The 17,425-nt window shown below is 39.5% G+C and overlaps 1 protein-coding gene across 6 annotated transcripts in view; it reads right to left on the minus strand.

Moving 5' to 3' along the window:
• Window positions 1–17,425, minus strand: part of MACROD2 (mono-ADP ribosylhydrolase 2) — a 1,879,180-nt gene that overhangs the window by 508,828 nt on the left and 1,352,927 nt on the right. For all 6 annotated transcript variants that reach the window (XM_070485547.1, XM_070485545.1, XM_070485546.1 and 3 more), the window contains exon 8: window positions 621–694. In XM_070485547.1, coding sequence (XP_070341648.1) covers window positions 621–694 — 74 coding nt within the window. The remainder of the gene's footprint in view (window positions 1–620; window positions 695–17,425) is intronic.

A 17,425-nucleotide genomic window follows, 5' to 3' on the forward strand; every position in this document is an offset into this window, starting at 1 on the left:
TGAGTAATTCTCCTGTTCATCATTAAACATATCCCAAAGATCTTACTAGATAAGCAGAATAGCAGGCATGATGGATACTCTGATGGAAGCATTAGTTTCATAAAAAGTCCTGATCGTAATGATTTAGCTATCAGTTCTCCGAACTCACTCCAATCTCACACTCGGAAGTTACTTTATAGAAGTGATTAGTTATAAAGAGAGCTCAGGATATGAAATAAATGCTCTAAACCAGGAATCCTCTGTCAACAAAGATAATCTAACTCTTTAAGGAAAAGAGCATAGGATGATCTTTTATTCTTAATCTAAATGAAATCCATCCTGTTCTTTCTTTTGCACACAAAACCCATAGTATCCAAAGATGTAAAACTGAGATAATGGCTAAATGAATCTGATCATTTTGCCCATCTTTATCACCAAAACCAGTCACTATAATCCCTTCAGTCAATTCATTACAGGGAAATAGTTAATCATCCATGTAATCCAAATGAAGCATAGTCGGCCAGCTTTGGCTCAATGAGTAGGTCTACTTGATATTTATGGAATAAATTTATCTGCTTTTCTGAAATTGAAGATCAAATTACATCATCTTGAATGTTCCCTGATTGTGTTGTTTCCCCTACCTCGTGGTGATTCTTGGCCAGCCATTCCTTAATGGTGCTGAGGGCAATGACTGCAGCAGGCTCATTTGGGAACCCTAAATGAAGAGCAGAATAAAACATATTACCAAAAATAAAAGAAGGCAATAGAGAAGTCAACCATGGCATGGTACTAGATTTTTCTCATTTAAAGAGTATTCAATTCAACAAATTAGTACTGAGCCAGACAGGCCTTAGTAAAGTATACACTGATGTGAAGTCTGTGAGCATACATACGAGACATTTAGGGGGCTGGTCCTATACCAGTTTAGAGCTAAAAAGCAATAAAAGATTTAAATGCCTCTTCAATTCTACAACAATATAAATTAAAAATGTATTGACATTTGCTTCGTAGCTTTCAAAGCACTTTCATATAATTTTCTCATAAGAAGTCCTCAGATTAAGGTTTATTACCCTTAATTTACCATCCGAGTAAATATGGCTCAGAGAAAACATGTGGCTGACCCAGGGTCACAAGGCCAGCAGTACTCCACCAATGAACTGACACAAGACAGAGCAAACAACTTGCCAAATAACCAGACAACTGAAAGCTATTATCAGAATTCAAAGAAGGTAATGCCTGCTCCGTCTAGAGGCATTTGAGATGATGTTTGAGATTCAGACAACATGAACAGACCAGATTTTGTAGGATGGATTTGGTTTTAGAAGGGCAGCAAGAACTACACACTTATACTATGTCCCAGTGAATATGAGCACACATAATCAGAATGTCTAAATCTCATCCAGAATGTCCCTTTAGCTTATAAAAACTACATACATTTGTGAACTTGCAGAATCATCAGACATTCTGCCAATAGAGATAGAAATATGTGAAGGAATAACCTCAGAAGTTATATATTTATGCGGCAGAAAGAAGAGGAGATGGAAGCAACTATTCTATTGAAACAACTCTCTTTAAGCTTATCACTGGCTTCCTAATCACCAAATCCATAACCTTTCAATCAATCTTCATTTTCTCCAGTATTAGATGTGCTTACTGAGTTTTCCATGTTTCAATCTCTTCCCTCCTGGATTGTCTTTTTTTTAAGCTTATTTTTCATTGTTTTAAAGTGTACAATTCAGGGGTTTTTAATATCTCCACAAAGTTGTGCAACCATCACCTTTAATTCCAGAATATTTCCATCATCTCCAAAAAGAAATTCTTACCCATTAATAGTCACTCCCCAATCTCCCCTCCCCTTGCCAAGCCCCTAGCAACCATTAATTTACTTTCTTTCTCTATGGGTTTGCAGATTCTCCTCCTGGATTTTGCAACACTGCTTTCTTCCCTGTCTTCTACTACCTATTTGATCTCCCTTGGCTCCTTTTTCTAGAAACATCCACTAAATGTATGCCATTCAAACATCCTAAACTCAGCCCTTTTTTCCCTCTATACCGTCTGCTTTAACCAGCAGCAGACTCATCCATCAACACATCTGTGAGGATGTCTTCTAGTCCGAGAGGCTTCTTTGACGTTGTCTGTGTAGATGTAGAAAGAGAGACGTGTTGCTGAAATGGAGAGATCTGAGATTTAAAAGACCCAATTTTACTGGAAGGAAAATACATCTTCCAATAGTTCATACTAATGGTTCAAATCTTAGTAGACATTCAGAGAAAATGAGGGAGAGAAGAAGAGCAAGAGAGAGGAGGTGTTTGTCCCCATTTCCAGGAATAAATGTTGCTTTTCTGATTGACTTCCTACATGCTTTGTTAAGAGAGTGCATTAGGAAGGGGGACAAAATAAAGTAGGGTTGACCTCCACTTATTTTTATTCATAAGCCAGAGAGAACCAATGTCATACAAAAAATGTACACAAGTTCTCGAAACTTTGTAAATTCATCTACAACATTTGAGATTGTGGATTTGTTTTGAATTTTTTTGTCCCATTCATTTCCTTAAATGAAGGCTTCAAAATGTAAAAAACCCTTAAAATTAGTAAAACTTCTTAGTTAATTAGTTAGCTAGTTCATTGAGGAAATTATTATTGAACCAGAAAAGAGACACTTTTAATGAGTCCCTGTCCTCCAAAGCCCAAGGTCTGGGGGAGAAAATAGACAAGAGGCAACCCATGGCAAGTGCATTAGGGATGTGGGGACACAAATGAAGAGAACTAAGCAAGAAAGGGGAGGGTTTCTAGGAAAAGATAGAATGCTCGGGGAAGGGAGCTATAAAGTGGGGAGCTGAGGAGACTTTGTCCCGATAAGTAAGCTATGAGCAGCAAGGAATTAATGGAGAAGATGGGGGAAAGTAAAGAGGGGAAGAAAGCAGGAGGAGTCCCCCTGGGCTGCAAAGCAAAAGAAGGAGGCCAGGATGGGCATTAGTGGTTAGCAGTTAACCACAGAAGGCTTTTTCAGGCCACCTCTTCCCTGAGTTTAGCACGTACATTTGTAATCAGCTGGATACCTCCCCTTGATGTGCTCCAGAACCAGAAATGTAAAGTGTATTCTTCCACAAAATGAACCTCCTCTCTGACTTTCTGGTTTCTGCCTGAAGCTTTATCTCTCTCCTAGTCACCACCGTATTTCACTGCTTTCCCTGCCAGCAAGTGAATCCTAAAGACATGACCCTCTGAAATATTTTACACCACCTCTTCCTTTTCTTCTTTTCCCACTGATATCATTCAAGGTCTGATCAGCCCTCACCCTGACAACTGCAGTCAACTCATAATTGAGCCCCTTTGGTCTTCTTCTCTTCTACAATCTTTCTAGCACACCGCTTCCAAGTGATTCGTCCTCAAGTATAGTTATCGTCACACCACAACCCTACACAAGACAATGGCAGCCTATGCTGACTCTCCAGCTACTACAGAATAAACTTTATCACCTTAGCTTGGCATTACACACTTCAAGGGGCCTTTCTAGATTTTTGTCTTAGTTTTCCCTATTTATTCTCTTCCTATACAATTCTTCTCCAACTTTTTCATACGTTTAAGAAGTACTTAAATCATAAATTTATAGAGCTATATAAAGCTAATAAATACTGTAATCATGCTCAGTTGCAATGGCCATCAGCATTAACCTTTAGAAGACGTAATTCCCCACAGAAAAATTATACAAGTTCTTATAGAACCATGGCAACTACGGTCAGTTCTCAATTATTTGTGACCTCTTGGTCACTTTCCCACATTCATCAAAGCCTCTGGCACTGAGTTATGGTTTTCATCTCCACCTCAGTGCTTGCCATAACCCTGGGCGATTTTAACATCCAAGAGAGGACCCACCCAGCACGTGGCCTGCCAGTTTCTTGACCTGCTCATTTTTGACAACAACCTCCATTCCACCTTGTCCTTAGATTACACCCTGGACCTTCATGTAATATTTCCATTCCAAAATTACTAATTTAAGCAGTTCTCTCTCAAAACCTGTTCTCTCTTTAGTTTGTTTGTTCAGCTACTTTGCAAGGAATGTCCTTTACAAACATTTGAAGCCTACTCTGTCCTCCAGCCACTCCCCACATTAATGTGAACATCTCTCCCTGAATGTTCTGGCTCTCTCCTGTCTCTCTAGACTCAGATCAGGCTGCATCGTTCTTTGCTTTCTCCACGCCAGCTACACTGGCCTTCTTTCTGTTCTTTGAATGTAGCATGTTCTCTCTTGCCTTCCTGCCATTAGGCCTTGCTCATGCTGTTTCCTCTTTCTGAAGTGAAATTTCTCTCCTTTTTTCCTAGATTACTTTAACTTTTATTTGTCTTCTACTCAGAGATCAGTTCTCCAGGGAACACCTCTCTGACACTGAGGACTCCCTATGTTTATGCTTTCATAACACCATGTAGCTCTCCCTCGCAGCACTTATCATAGTTGCAATTTTACACTTATTTATGTAAATATTTTATTAATCTTAATAGAGTGAAAGCCCTAAGGAGGCAGATACCACATCTGGTTTTAGTTAGCACTATATCCCTAAGACAGTGCTGGCACGTAGTGATCAATAAATACGTGATGAATGAGTGAATGGATTGTGGACTTGTGAATCTTTGTATTGACAGCAGGAAAACGCTAACTACTGAGAGAACAAGGGTGTTTAGCCCTAGAATATGGAGAGGGTGAAGAGATTCTGAGAAGATGTGAAAATAGAAGGATATATCCACATTATCTTATTTCATTCCTGAGGAGAACTATTGAGAAGCTATGTATGAGAAAACATAGTTCCTGGTGGGAAGATATGCTGTAATTAACTAAAAGGGGGGAAAAATAAAGACAAATATCCCTGAAAATATGCCTGCTTTCAGTGGACATATATATACAAGATAAAATATGATGTTCAGAGTAAACAGCAACATCCCAATCCTTTGTCCACTTAACTGCTAGACCCCAAAGCTTATAAGTAAGATCGATAAATAGACAAGGATAGATTTTTGCCCAGGGATGGGCTCCTGATGACAGTAAGGTCTGCTTCAGGAGATCACAACCATATTCTGGTCACTGGGGGACTCTTGTTCACAAAAGCAGAATGGCTACCCAGAGGGAAGGTTGCAGACAAGCTTCAGATGAATCATTGAATTAGATGACATAGAAAATCTCTTCCAAGTATGAGGGTCAATGAGGCTGAACAAGCCATTAATAATTTAGGGCCAGGCATGCAGGGAGGTGTGTGTGTGTGCACCCGGGTGTGCATAGAATCTGTTCTTCTGCTGGCATTCCAAAGCTTAGCTGCCTATTCATTAGGATGGATTATTAAAATCAACTTTTGTTGTACATGGTGAAATTGACTTATGCAACATGTGAGTGATTTTTTCTTTTTATTTACTTTTGTGTTTAAATTGCTTGCTGAATTTTTACATATGTACAAATATATGCATACATGTAACAATTACCCATACCCCATAAAGCTGCCTTTTCCCAAGTCAATATCTACCCCAATGTAACTGCTATTCTCTCATCTATTATCATGGGTCAATTTTGTCTGTTTTTACACTACATCTACATGAATATACAAAGTACACTCTTATTGTCTATATTTTGTTCAATATTATGCCTGCCTGATCTATCCATGTTACTACATATAGCAGAAGCTCATTCTTTTTCATTGTAGTGTTACACTCCATGGAATGAATATTCACAATTTATTTACCCATTCTCGTGTTGATGGACAATTGGATTGTTTCCATTTTGGGGCTATTATAAATAAAGCTGCCATGAACATTCTCATACATGGCTTTTGGTGAACATAAGCACTTGTTTCTGTGGGGTATATGCCCACGAGTTGGAGCTACTGATCCATAGGTTATGCAGATGTTTAACTCTGGTAGATTCTGCCAGTTTTCTAAAGAAGCTGGATCAATTTACACTCCCACCAGAAGTGTATGAAAGTTTAAAATAAGTATTTAATTAGTTAGCATGTCAGGATGTACTTGCTGATTATATTTTCTTGAGCACATTTAATGCCATTAAGGATAGCTTTAGGCTAATCAATACATTTTATAGCTAGAAGTTCAGAAAGTTTTATGACCCACCTATTTTCTCCCTACAAAACAGTGAGTACTTAAGCCAAGGGAGGACAAATTCTGTCAACAGAACATCAGAATAATTTAAACAAAAGATGGAAAAAGCAAAATAGCAAGTTGAGTTTGCAATGGTTTTCATCCACGGTACATCAAATAATTTATTAGGCAGACATTTTCCTTTCACTCCGTTATTAAGCAGATATTTCTTTTTAAATAAAATTGCAGAAATATACAGCAATGATGACTCATTGAAGGTTCTACTATGCCATTGAACTAATCGTTGGAATTACTTAAGACTTGGAATGTTTTCAACAGAGTTGGAGTGAATCTGGCTTTGACCTTGCCATACACAATTTTGCTCTCTGGTTTTTTTGTTTGTTTCTTTTTCTGCTGTTGGTGGTTCCCCAATACCTTTAACTTTGTCCATAGGCTCCCATGTTGTAGAAACTAATTTTGTTCTCTTGATATAAAACCCAAACATATTCTACTGAAATTCTAGCATATTCTACTAAAATCAAGATAGATATGACTTACTCTGCCAGCAAAACTGTCCTTTTTGGAGGCAGAAGCAATGGAACAGCTTTTGTTTTAAACTTAAAATGAGGGTCCGCTTGTAGCTACAGATTGTCATATCACAAAGAGGCATATGGTAACGCCTTAAATCAATTATTTCAAAGAGGTTCTTACTACGAAAAATTAAAAATCAACCTGAACATAATACCAAGGATAATTAAGCCATGTTTTAAAATGTTAACCCCATCTACCATTTACAGTCTGCCCAGGGCATCTCTCTCCTGCATTTTCCCCAACACCCCTTCGAGATCAGTTACCAGAAGCCACCTCTGCTTTAACTGTGGATGCCTTTCTAGTAGTCGTAAGAAGAAAACAATCTAGACACCAATGTGCAGGCAAAGTTCATAAATCTAAAAACTACTGTTTACGCACTGAAGCACTTTATTTTCAGTTGCACAATTTCTTCTGTAGTTGTTTTTACCTCAAAGGGAGTTTAGTCCATACTCTCGCCCCACCCAGTAGGGCACTCGCCCCAAAGATGTGATAAAATACTGGAAATTTTAGGAAATCATAAACACCATGTGCACTGAATATTACGTAGAAAGTGGTTGCCTTGCTAACTAGCCCTCAGATTGACTATAAGCACCAAATTGGTACTGAATTGCTACAAATAAACAGAAGTTAAGAGGCAGTAGTTAAAAACATCAAACTCCTTTGAACTCTACACGTTAAACTCACATCCACTTTTGAGCCCTCCCTCCCCATCAAATGAGGAAAGCATGATGCTGCCTTTTTTTCTATTCACACACAAGCTCAAGTAAAACCAAAATATTATTCAGTTATTAAACTTGGGATTTTCAGCATCGATGAACATCTCTGACTGTCCTAATGAAAGGGATGTGTTACTCATTTAGGAATTATTGAAATGTTAACATCAGGTGAACTGGGATTGTCAACATTGACTATCAATGCAAAGTTACGCTTTGCTTGATTTTTTTGGAGAGTATAACCATAATATTTTTCCATCTTGGCACAAAAGTTCTGGTGTGGGGACCAAAGGGACATGAAATAGTATACTTTACAAGCTCCCGTAAAAGGAGATAAAGTGTGAAATGAGTTGCATTTTTCTCAGAAAACGTTCCTCATCAATCCCCCTGAACACACACACATCCCTCTGTCCTGGGTGGGGAGGCGACAGAGGGATAGAGATGGCGGGTGTGGTGGGCATGGGGAAGTATAAGGCAATGAATTACTTTTTTTATTTTCAAAAGTTCTTTCCATCAACCCCCTCCCCCTAGGCCTCTTTCTAACCCATAAAAGCAATTCTGATAGCATGATGAAATCAAATTACTTGAGAGAAATGAGCTGAAGGAGCCTCACCGTTAAGCAATTGCTAGAGCAACCACTCAGACAATTCTAGCTAAAGGCTGAGTTTCACAAAAGATAAAACAGGTTAAGTAATAAGAGTGACACTGGCCCCTGTTACTGCAGTGAGCACGGCAGTGGAATGCTAAAGAGGATGCCATTGGCTTCCCTCAGGAGAGCAAAAGGGCACTGCAGTAGGCAACAGAGAGGTGTCCACAGCCTGTCACTAAGATGGTGGAGTCTGAGCAGTAGTTTAGAAGGACAAGGCTGGTTTTGTCATATATGTATATATACATAATGTGGCATATTAATAAGTTGAGTAACACAGCAGATGTTGACAATGCCCCATATATGTCCCCTTGGTATGTGCCATCCTTGCACACTGGCTTGATTTACAACCATCAGCATCTGCAGCCTTTTACCTGAGGGCTCTCTCTGGTGTCCAGAGCTCACTCTGCCTATATGTGGGTCAGGTCCAAAGTGTCAGGGAATCAAGGCCACCACAAGTATTCTTCAACCAATGATTAACGAGAGTTGTTGGACAAATGCCCCAGCTCGCTCGCCCTTGGGTGGGACAATGCTGGGCTGCATGCTCTATGCAGTTTCCCAGTGGGATTAAGCTCCAGTGGTCCACAATGGCAAATTGCTCAATAACACATTCTTTATTGGCTTCCTTTCTTTATCTATCTCTCTTGCCCACCCCGTGTCCTGAAATGATCTCCCAAATTAACTACTTTCCCCCAAACTCTTGCCTCTGAATCTGCTTTTGGGGGAAGCCAAACTACGACAGCAATCAACATACATTCATGAACTTGAGAAAATGAGGAGTCATGTCTTATCTTGATAGCACCCTTGCTGTAAAGTTTTCTAGTTGTAATCTCTGGCACATGCACAGTAGAGAAATGTTTTATAAATTACTTAATGACATGTGGGGAAAGAGTTGGGGAGCTCACTGGTTGTTGGCGTAAAAGCAAAATACAGTCATGCGTCACATAAGGAGACTTCAGTCAACAACAGACCATGTATACAAGAGTGGTCGCATGAGATTAGTACCATAGAGCCTAGGTGTGTAGTGAGTTATACCATCTCAGTTTGTGCAAGCACACTCTGTGCTGTTCGCAAAACAATGAAATCACCTAATGACGCATTTCTCAGAACATGGCCCCGTGGTTAAGCGAAGCATAACTGTAATATTTTACTTTGGAGGAGTGTAGAAGTCACATAGGCCAGGCTCACATTTGCAATGTAAACCTGGCCCCATTAGACAGAAATCTTAGAACAATAGTAAATTGTTGTTGTTGCTGCTGCTGCTAAGATTCATTGAGCAATTATTATGCCCCAGTCATTCTACTTAGCATTTACATACAGTATCTTATTTAATCTTCACAACAGCCCAATAAAAAGAAGAATGAAGATGAGTTGGCCTGTGAATGGACGGTGACTTTAGTGTACTGAGGGAGGGGTCAAAGATGATTAATTTGGATTTATGTTAAATACTGCCAAGACGTGTGCAAAGTATAGTCTGACTGTGTCATATAGCTTTAGTAAACTCACTATCTCTCACTAATGTGGTTTGGACTGGCATCTGCTTGAAGAGGAAGCAATGATAATGCATGTGGCCATGGGTAGACATGGGGTGGGAGCCTACGCTGTCCTTAGGAGCCCTTCCACCTCTGGCTTCCACATAAAATAGCCCAAACCCCCAAAACTCCCTTTAAGATGTATATAATTTTTCCTATTTTATAGAAGAGAAAAAGTGGCTCTCAGAGAATTTAAGCAGGGGGCAAGGCCAGTACCCAAGCCTGGGTCTGCCTGATTTCCCTCCACCCATGCTCTAGCCCAGTGCCTGCCGTATTGTTCATCCTCACATCTCCATGGGATGGATGGAACATACCATAGTGCCTCTCCTTCAAAGACTCCAGTACCAGAACAACACTGTTTCAAACTCCAAAGAAAGAGAATAAAATTGGAAGACTTATAGTCAGAAAGCTTGCTTCAGAGTGTGGAACAAAACGCCTCCTGCACAGGCCACACTCAATAGACCTGGGGCAACTGCGGCAACATCCAGTCCACCATTTAACATCTTCTTTACAGAGTAGGGGTGGGGGGGCGGGCCCAAGGAGTCCCTTGGGAATGTAGAAAAGCTGGGTTCTGACAGAACAATTACTCCTAAAGATTTAGATACTATCATTCCAGACACAACTGGAACCTGTAAATTTGAAGCTCCCTGGCTCATAACACAACTTCTGTGATGGCACACCTCTCGCAGTGGTTCTGCCTTACCCCTCTCTTTATTTTTTTCAACTTAGTACTGATTTTCCTAGCAGGGCCTCTAGAATTAGTCATAATCTAAGAAGAGAAAAGGGGAATTCTGTACTTCTTATCATTTTAATCTCTTCAAACCCATTCTTTCATTTCACTTGACATTATGTGTGCCATAGCAAATGATACCCCATAAATTCTACTATATTCAGCCTCGGCCTTGAGTAACTCTTGCTTTCATCTATTTAAAAAATTGTGAAACATGAAGTTTTCCTTTCAAGTTGTCTCCTCTGCTCTGCAAAGCAGGTATGAATGAGCTGCATTTTTATGGGACACAAGGTTACAATCTATGCAAGCTTCATCAGCTTCTCAAACTTATAAGCTCCAACGTCTATTTCTGAGGTATTTTTAAAATCATCTTTTGCCTAAGGAATTATAATAATGACCTGAGAAATGGCTCGTGAAACAAATTCTATTCTATGCAAGCTGTTCCTACTACCCCTGAGTAAGTCTCCTGAGAAGGGAGATGAAAAATCTCATAGACTCCCCTGGAATAGAATTTTTCTAAAATTCTTTTTTAAAAGAACGTTTTTCCTACAAGGGTAATCAAGGGAGTTCATTCAGGACATCACATTTGAGTAGAAAAGATTGATATTGGGGTCTACTGAGAGGTGAAAGTGCGGTTTTTACTTTTTGAACTGGTGGCATTCTATGGTGCATGGACCCGGCAGCCAGTGATCTTTCTAAATATAAAGCATACCATGTCACGTCCACGCTAGGAGATCTTCCACACATATGACCGAAGTCCAAACTCCCAATTTTGGCTTGCAGTGCTCTTTGCTGCTATTATCACAATCTGAAATGATGTCTGTCCCATGTGCTTGGTTGCCATGTGTCTCTCCCACTGGAATATAAGCTCCATGAGGGAGAACCCTCATCTGTCCTATTCACCTTTCCACCTTCAGTGCTCAAAACAAAATATGTGCTCAATAAAGTACCATGCCATTTCTGGGAATATGGGAAATATCCAGTTGGTCCAGTGTTCCATGTGGCTCCCTAGCGTGCTGCAGTGACTTTATGCCACCTGAGGCCTAGGAAAATCAGCCCTGTCACTGGAGGGCATGAAATGAACTAATTCTGTGCTGCTCTCTGGTGCCCGTTGGCCAAGACTCCCCCCACGCATGTGACCTTGGCACAACCTAAAGGCATAACCTAGGAGAAGGACAGCTAAGTCCCCTTGGCTTTAGGCCCAATGAACACCTCTTGGGGTTCTGTTACCTCCAAGATGGGGCAAAGCACAGGGCCTTTCTCGGGGACCCATCAGCATACAGGGTCTCTTAGTTTTACCTGTCACTGACCCACAAGCATTAAACCACTTCTGTCCCAAGAAGCTTGTATGCTGCCCCCTGCACAGGCAGGTACAAGATTCTCCTGAGGGAGCCATGCTGAATACCACTATCATGGTGCCCAGCAGCATTATCCCCAACCGCCACAACATGGAAGAAGATCAGTTAGTCTCCAAATCCCCTGATTACTGGCTTTTAGTCTTCAATGATTAGTCAAGTTCCCCGAGTTTGTAAACTGCCCTCATAACTCCAGGAAGTCCTCTGAAAGTCTTCTCAGTGACCAACCAACTCCACTATGATGAACACTCACGTGGAGAATTTGTCCTCTTCACATTTGAATGTCAAGACAGACCTTGGCTATAACGTTCTACATTCTGAGGTCTGTCTGAACCAGCTTCTCCATTTTAACATGTGAGGTTTTCCTATACAGGGTTGGTCCAGTTAGTTTGATAGAATTTACAATGTCATCCACTCCTTTGCTGATTGAGATGGAGGCTAATGCAATCTTATGGACTAAGATTGTGCTTAAACATAACACATTATTTGATATAACCTTTGTGATCAAAAATACATTATTTGAATAATTAAAGCCTACTGGAGGACATCGTCCTGAAAATCATTTTCAAAGACATTCCAGAAGATATCAAGTGAGAAGTTCTGAAAATTTCAATATTGAGACAGAAGACATAGCTTCAAGTTTGATGTGAGCAGTAACGCTACCATTAGACTGCTGGGTCTCCTTTTGATAGTTTAGTTTCTGAGTGTGCTGGATCTGACAACTGACCTCAATTCTTCGCTCCTCTTCGCCATACCCTTTGCCATCTGACTTTGTAGAGCCTGTCCCTGTGGGTGGAGTGTTTATTTCCCGGCCCCACTAATATTGAGTTTGGCCATGTGACTTGCTTTGGCCGATGGGATGTGAGCAGAGAGAGGCTTTAAGAGCACTTGCTAGAATAAAAAGAGAATGTTCCAGGTAGCTGCTGCCCTTTCAGACTGGCTCCTGAAATGAGATAGGTAGAACAGACCTGAGCCCCAACAGAAGCCTGGAATCCAGGTCTGCCACGCCAAGCTCAGCCTACATCAGTGAAACAACAGCCAACCTACAGAACCATGAATAAGAGAATAAAGCCTATTTGCTGTCAGCTGCTGGGCTTTTCAACTTGTCTGCAATGTAGAAAAATCTGACTGATAGAATTGAGTGAGAACTGATAGTGCTGGTGAACATGCGCCTTTCTGGAAATCTCACTGAGGATGCAGAGCACTCAGTAGTTTTTATTCTTATGCTAGGTCTTCGCTGTCTTCAGAAAATGGCTTCACATGTTGACTGTCTGTCCGGGGTAAAAATATCATATGCATAATAAATTCTGCATACCCATCAAGTAATTCAGAGGCATGGGAATTGGTTTAAGAGAAACCCTGGAATAAGGAAAAAAGAAGAAGTTTTGGAGTCAGACCTACCAGATATTGCATCCTCCCATGAAAATGGCAATCAGTGGGAGCACAACATGTCTCTACACCTCAATGTCTTCACCTGTAACTTGGGGTTAAGGCTGCCCTCTTGTGAAGATTAAATTGTATAAGTCACATACTATTTGCTCCTCAGGGGCCTTCTTGTTAAGTCTTCTTTCCCTATATTTATCTTATTTACTTAAAGATGTAAGAAAGCTGAAAGATGTAAGGAAGCCTAAAGGTATGAGAATGCTATTCAGCACATGAGGCCTGGAAACCCAGCTGGGAGCTCCAGGCTCTTCAATGTGCCACAGAGTAGCAATCTGAAGCAAGGTTTGCTCAATTTTCAAGATCAAGTATGGTCTCACTGTTTTCCCCAAGAACTTGGAAATAGATTTACACTACTTATTTTTTTTCCCAAAATGACTTCCTGATACTAGAAAATAGAATTTTTGGTAAGACAAACAGGTATCAGATGAGTAGGTTTTAAGAAAACAATCTCATTTATGGGTAAACCTCTGAAGGAATCGTACCATCCTTGCTGTAGTCTAAAGTATCAACCCCAAAAAGAACTTACTAATTAGGCCCTCAAAACACGACACTCTGGATTTTGCAGCATTTTAGCAATATGGATACACTTCTTTAAAGAATCTAAAATGAATTTGGAGTGGCGTGAACAGTCAACTCTGATTCACTGCATATATGACTTTTTACTATTCTACCTAGAACATCCCTTGACTGGTTTTTGGATTTCTAAGTTTCACCCAAATATAAGATACTGCTCCTGAAAATGCCTAGAGAGATGTAATTGGAAGTGATGCATGTACCATTTCCCTCAAATATAAAGAACCTGGCTCATTCCTCTTAACCACAGTGAGGCACTTGCGGGATAGACAGCGTTTGAGGAATGATAGAAGAATGAAGAGACCAAATAAGCCACAGAATTGTAAAGCAGGAAAACTGCATTTTAAAATGCAAATTTCCCACAATGCTCATCATTGTTAGTCTTAATAATGAATGACAGTATTTCACAAACTGTGAGCTCTACATTAAGTTTGTGGTAGAATAATGAAATCATAGCAGGGAATATTTCTCATCAGAAATCAATTTGTTCTCCTGCTTGAGCTGTAGTAAGCAGACACAAGATAGCATGAAGTTGTAATGTGCCATGAAAACCTGCTGGGGCCAGAAAAGAAGTTTAGGATGTGCTTTTAGTAGGAATAAATATCCATTTAAACATAAATGTTGAAGATTTATTTTGATGGATCTCTTTAAAAAGTTGGAGCTTTTGTGGACACTCAAGGGTATTCCTGAGAGAAAAATAAAGTAGATGTTTGCACAGTATTTCACTTATGTAACACCTGACATTTTTCTTCTTAAAAAGTAGAATGGCATTCTGGCATGTAAAAAGTAGAATGGCTTTCATCATAGCCTCCTACCAAGTAAAAGACTGAACTAGCTGAAAATATCAACAACTCTTCTTAGACTCATCAGAGAAGTGAGGTCACAGGGCAAACCATTGTCCCTCTAAAGAGGAGAGACAGACAAGAGAATACAAAGAATCACAGCTTACCAGAGCAGAAACCACCAGGCAGAAATGTCCACAAGAACCAGTACCAGGGTAGGAAAACCTAAACTGTAATTGATGAATTGTTGCATCTTGGAGTAGACAAGCCTAAGAATTAAAAACTTCAGGGGGACCTGGTCTTACAGTGGCACCTCACACTTTTGTAAGTTTTACCTCCAGGAACTCGACCAGTTTCTCACAGTGAATATAGAGAAAAATCCCCTTGTGCTTCCTACAGGGGGAGCAGAAAAGCAACTATTTTGAAATATGCCACTCTGTTCATAACAAGACTCGCCTTCAGGAGAAACTGTTTTATCAGAGCCTAACCTACCCGGGGGAAGAGCAATATTGTACTCCAGCCACCTCTAGTCATCCACAGGGAGAGGGGCAATACATAACTCTAGCCCACTCTAGTCATCCTAGCCCACCTACAGGGGGAGAGAGGGAAACTAAGAAGTGCTTGTGATATTCACAGTTCAGAGGCACAGACTCAATGAAAGACTGAGACCTAATCACAGCACTATAGAATGTTTCCCTTACCCCCACGCCTAGACCTATTTGTTAAAGTTTCAGTTACCCTGTACATCATGCCCAGCTATCAAGAAAAAATTACAAGTCATACTAAAAGGCAAAGAAGATAGTTTGGAGACACAGAGCAAGCACCAGAATCAGACTCAGATCATACCAATCAGATATGGTAGAGATATTGGAAGGATTAATATACCAATGATTCTAATGTATCAAGTACATAGCATACAAGAACAGATGGGCAATATAAGCAGAGAGATAGAAATTCTAAAAAAGAATCAGAAAGAAATGCTAGAGATCAAAAATATTGTAACAGAAATGAAGAATGTCTCTGATGGGCTCATTAGGAGACTAGACGCAGCTGAGGAAAGAATCTCAGAGCTCAAGGATATAGAAACTTTGGAAGTCAGTAGAAACTTCCAAAATGGAAAAACAAAGAACAAAAGGCTGAAAAGAATAAAGAACAGAATATCCAAGAACTGTGGGAAAACTATGAAAGGTGTAACATATAAATAATGGGAATTCCAGAAGGAGAAGAAACAGAAAAGAACAGAGGAAATACTTGAATATTGACTGAAAATTTCTCCAAATTAATGTCAGACATCACACTACAGATCCAGGAAGCTCAGAGAATGCCAAGTGGTATAAATACCAAAAAACAAACAAATGGAAAACCTACTCCTAGCCATATTATATTCAAACTGCAGAGAATCAAAGATAAGGAAAAAAACTTGAAAGAAGCCAGAGGAAAAAAACACTGTATTTATAGAAGAGCAAAGATAAGAATTACATCTGATTTCTTCTCAGAATTCGTGCAAGCGAAAATAGAGGGGAGTGAAGTATTGAAAGTGTTGAGACAACAAAATCATCAAGCTAGAATTCTGCACCCTGCACAATTATCCTTCAAAAGTAAAGAAGAAATAAATATTTTCTCAGAAATGAAAATTAAGGGAATTTGTTGCCCGTAGACCTGCCTTGCAAGAAATGTTAGAAGAACTTCTGCAGAGAGAAGGAAAAGGATATGTCAGACACAGATATACACAAAGAAAGGAAGAGCATTGGAGAGGGAATAAGTGAAAGTAAAATAAAAAGTTATTGCTCTTATTCTTAATTGATCCAACAGATAGTAATTTATTCAAAATAACATAAATTTGTTTAATTAAGTATGAATCCTTATGTGAATATTATATATATATATATATCTCATAGGAGATAACATAGGAGGAAATCTAGGTGACCTTGAGCATGGTGGTGACTTTTTAGACACAACACCAAAGGATCCATGAAAGAAACAACTGTTAAGCTGAACATCATTAAGATTAAAAATTTATGTTTTGTGAAAGATGTTGTCAAGAGAACAATAGACAAGCCAGGCAGGGAAAAAAAATTGCAGAAGTCATATCTGATAAACGATTGCTATCTAAAATATACTAAGAACTCTTAGAACTCAGTAATAAGAAAATGAACAACTTGATTAAAAAATGGGCAAAAGACCTGATCAAGCAACTCAATAAAGAGGATACAGAGATGCAAATAAGCATATGAAAAGATGCTTCATATCACATGTCATCAGAGAATGGCAAATTATACCAACTATGAGCTAGCACTACACAGCTATGAGAACGGCCAAAATCGGAAACTCTGACAACATCAAATGCTGGTGAACAGGTAGAGGAACAGGAATTATCATTCATTGTTGAAAGGAATCCAAACGGCACAGCCACTTTGGAAGACAGTTTGGCAGTTTCTTACAAAGGTAAACATACTCTTACCATGCAATCCAGTTATCATGCTCCCGGGTATTTACCTAAAGGAGTTGGAAATTTATATCCAGAAAAAAAAATACCTGCACACAGATGTTTATAGCAGCTTTCTTCATAATTGCCAAAATTTGGAAGCAACCAAGACATCCTTCAGCAGGTGAATGGATACAAAAGCTGTGGTGCATCCAGACAATGAAATATAATTCAGTGCTAAAAAGAAATGAGCTATCAAGTTGTGAAAAGACATGGACGAACCTTAAATACATATTACTAAGTGAAAGAAGCCAGCCTGAAAAGACTACATACTGTATAATTCCAATTATATGACAGTGGGAAAAGACAAAATTACGGAGATGTAAAAGGATTAGATGTTGTCAAGGGTTAGAGGAGGCGGAAGGGATAAATAGATGTAGCACAGAGGACTTCTTAGGGCAGTGAAATTATTCTTTATGATATTGTAATGGTGGATACATGTCATATATTTTTCTAAACTCATAGAATGTACAACATTGAGAGTCAACCCTAATATAAACTATGGACTTTGGGTGATAATG

The sequence above is a fragment of the Equus asinus genome, chromosome 15 (assembly GCF_041296235.1).
Source record: "Equus asinus isolate D_3611 breed Donkey chromosome 15, EquAss-T2T_v2, whole genome shotgun sequence".
Lineage (NCBI taxonomy): Eukaryota > Metazoa > Chordata > Mammalia > Perissodactyla > Equidae > Equus > Equus asinus.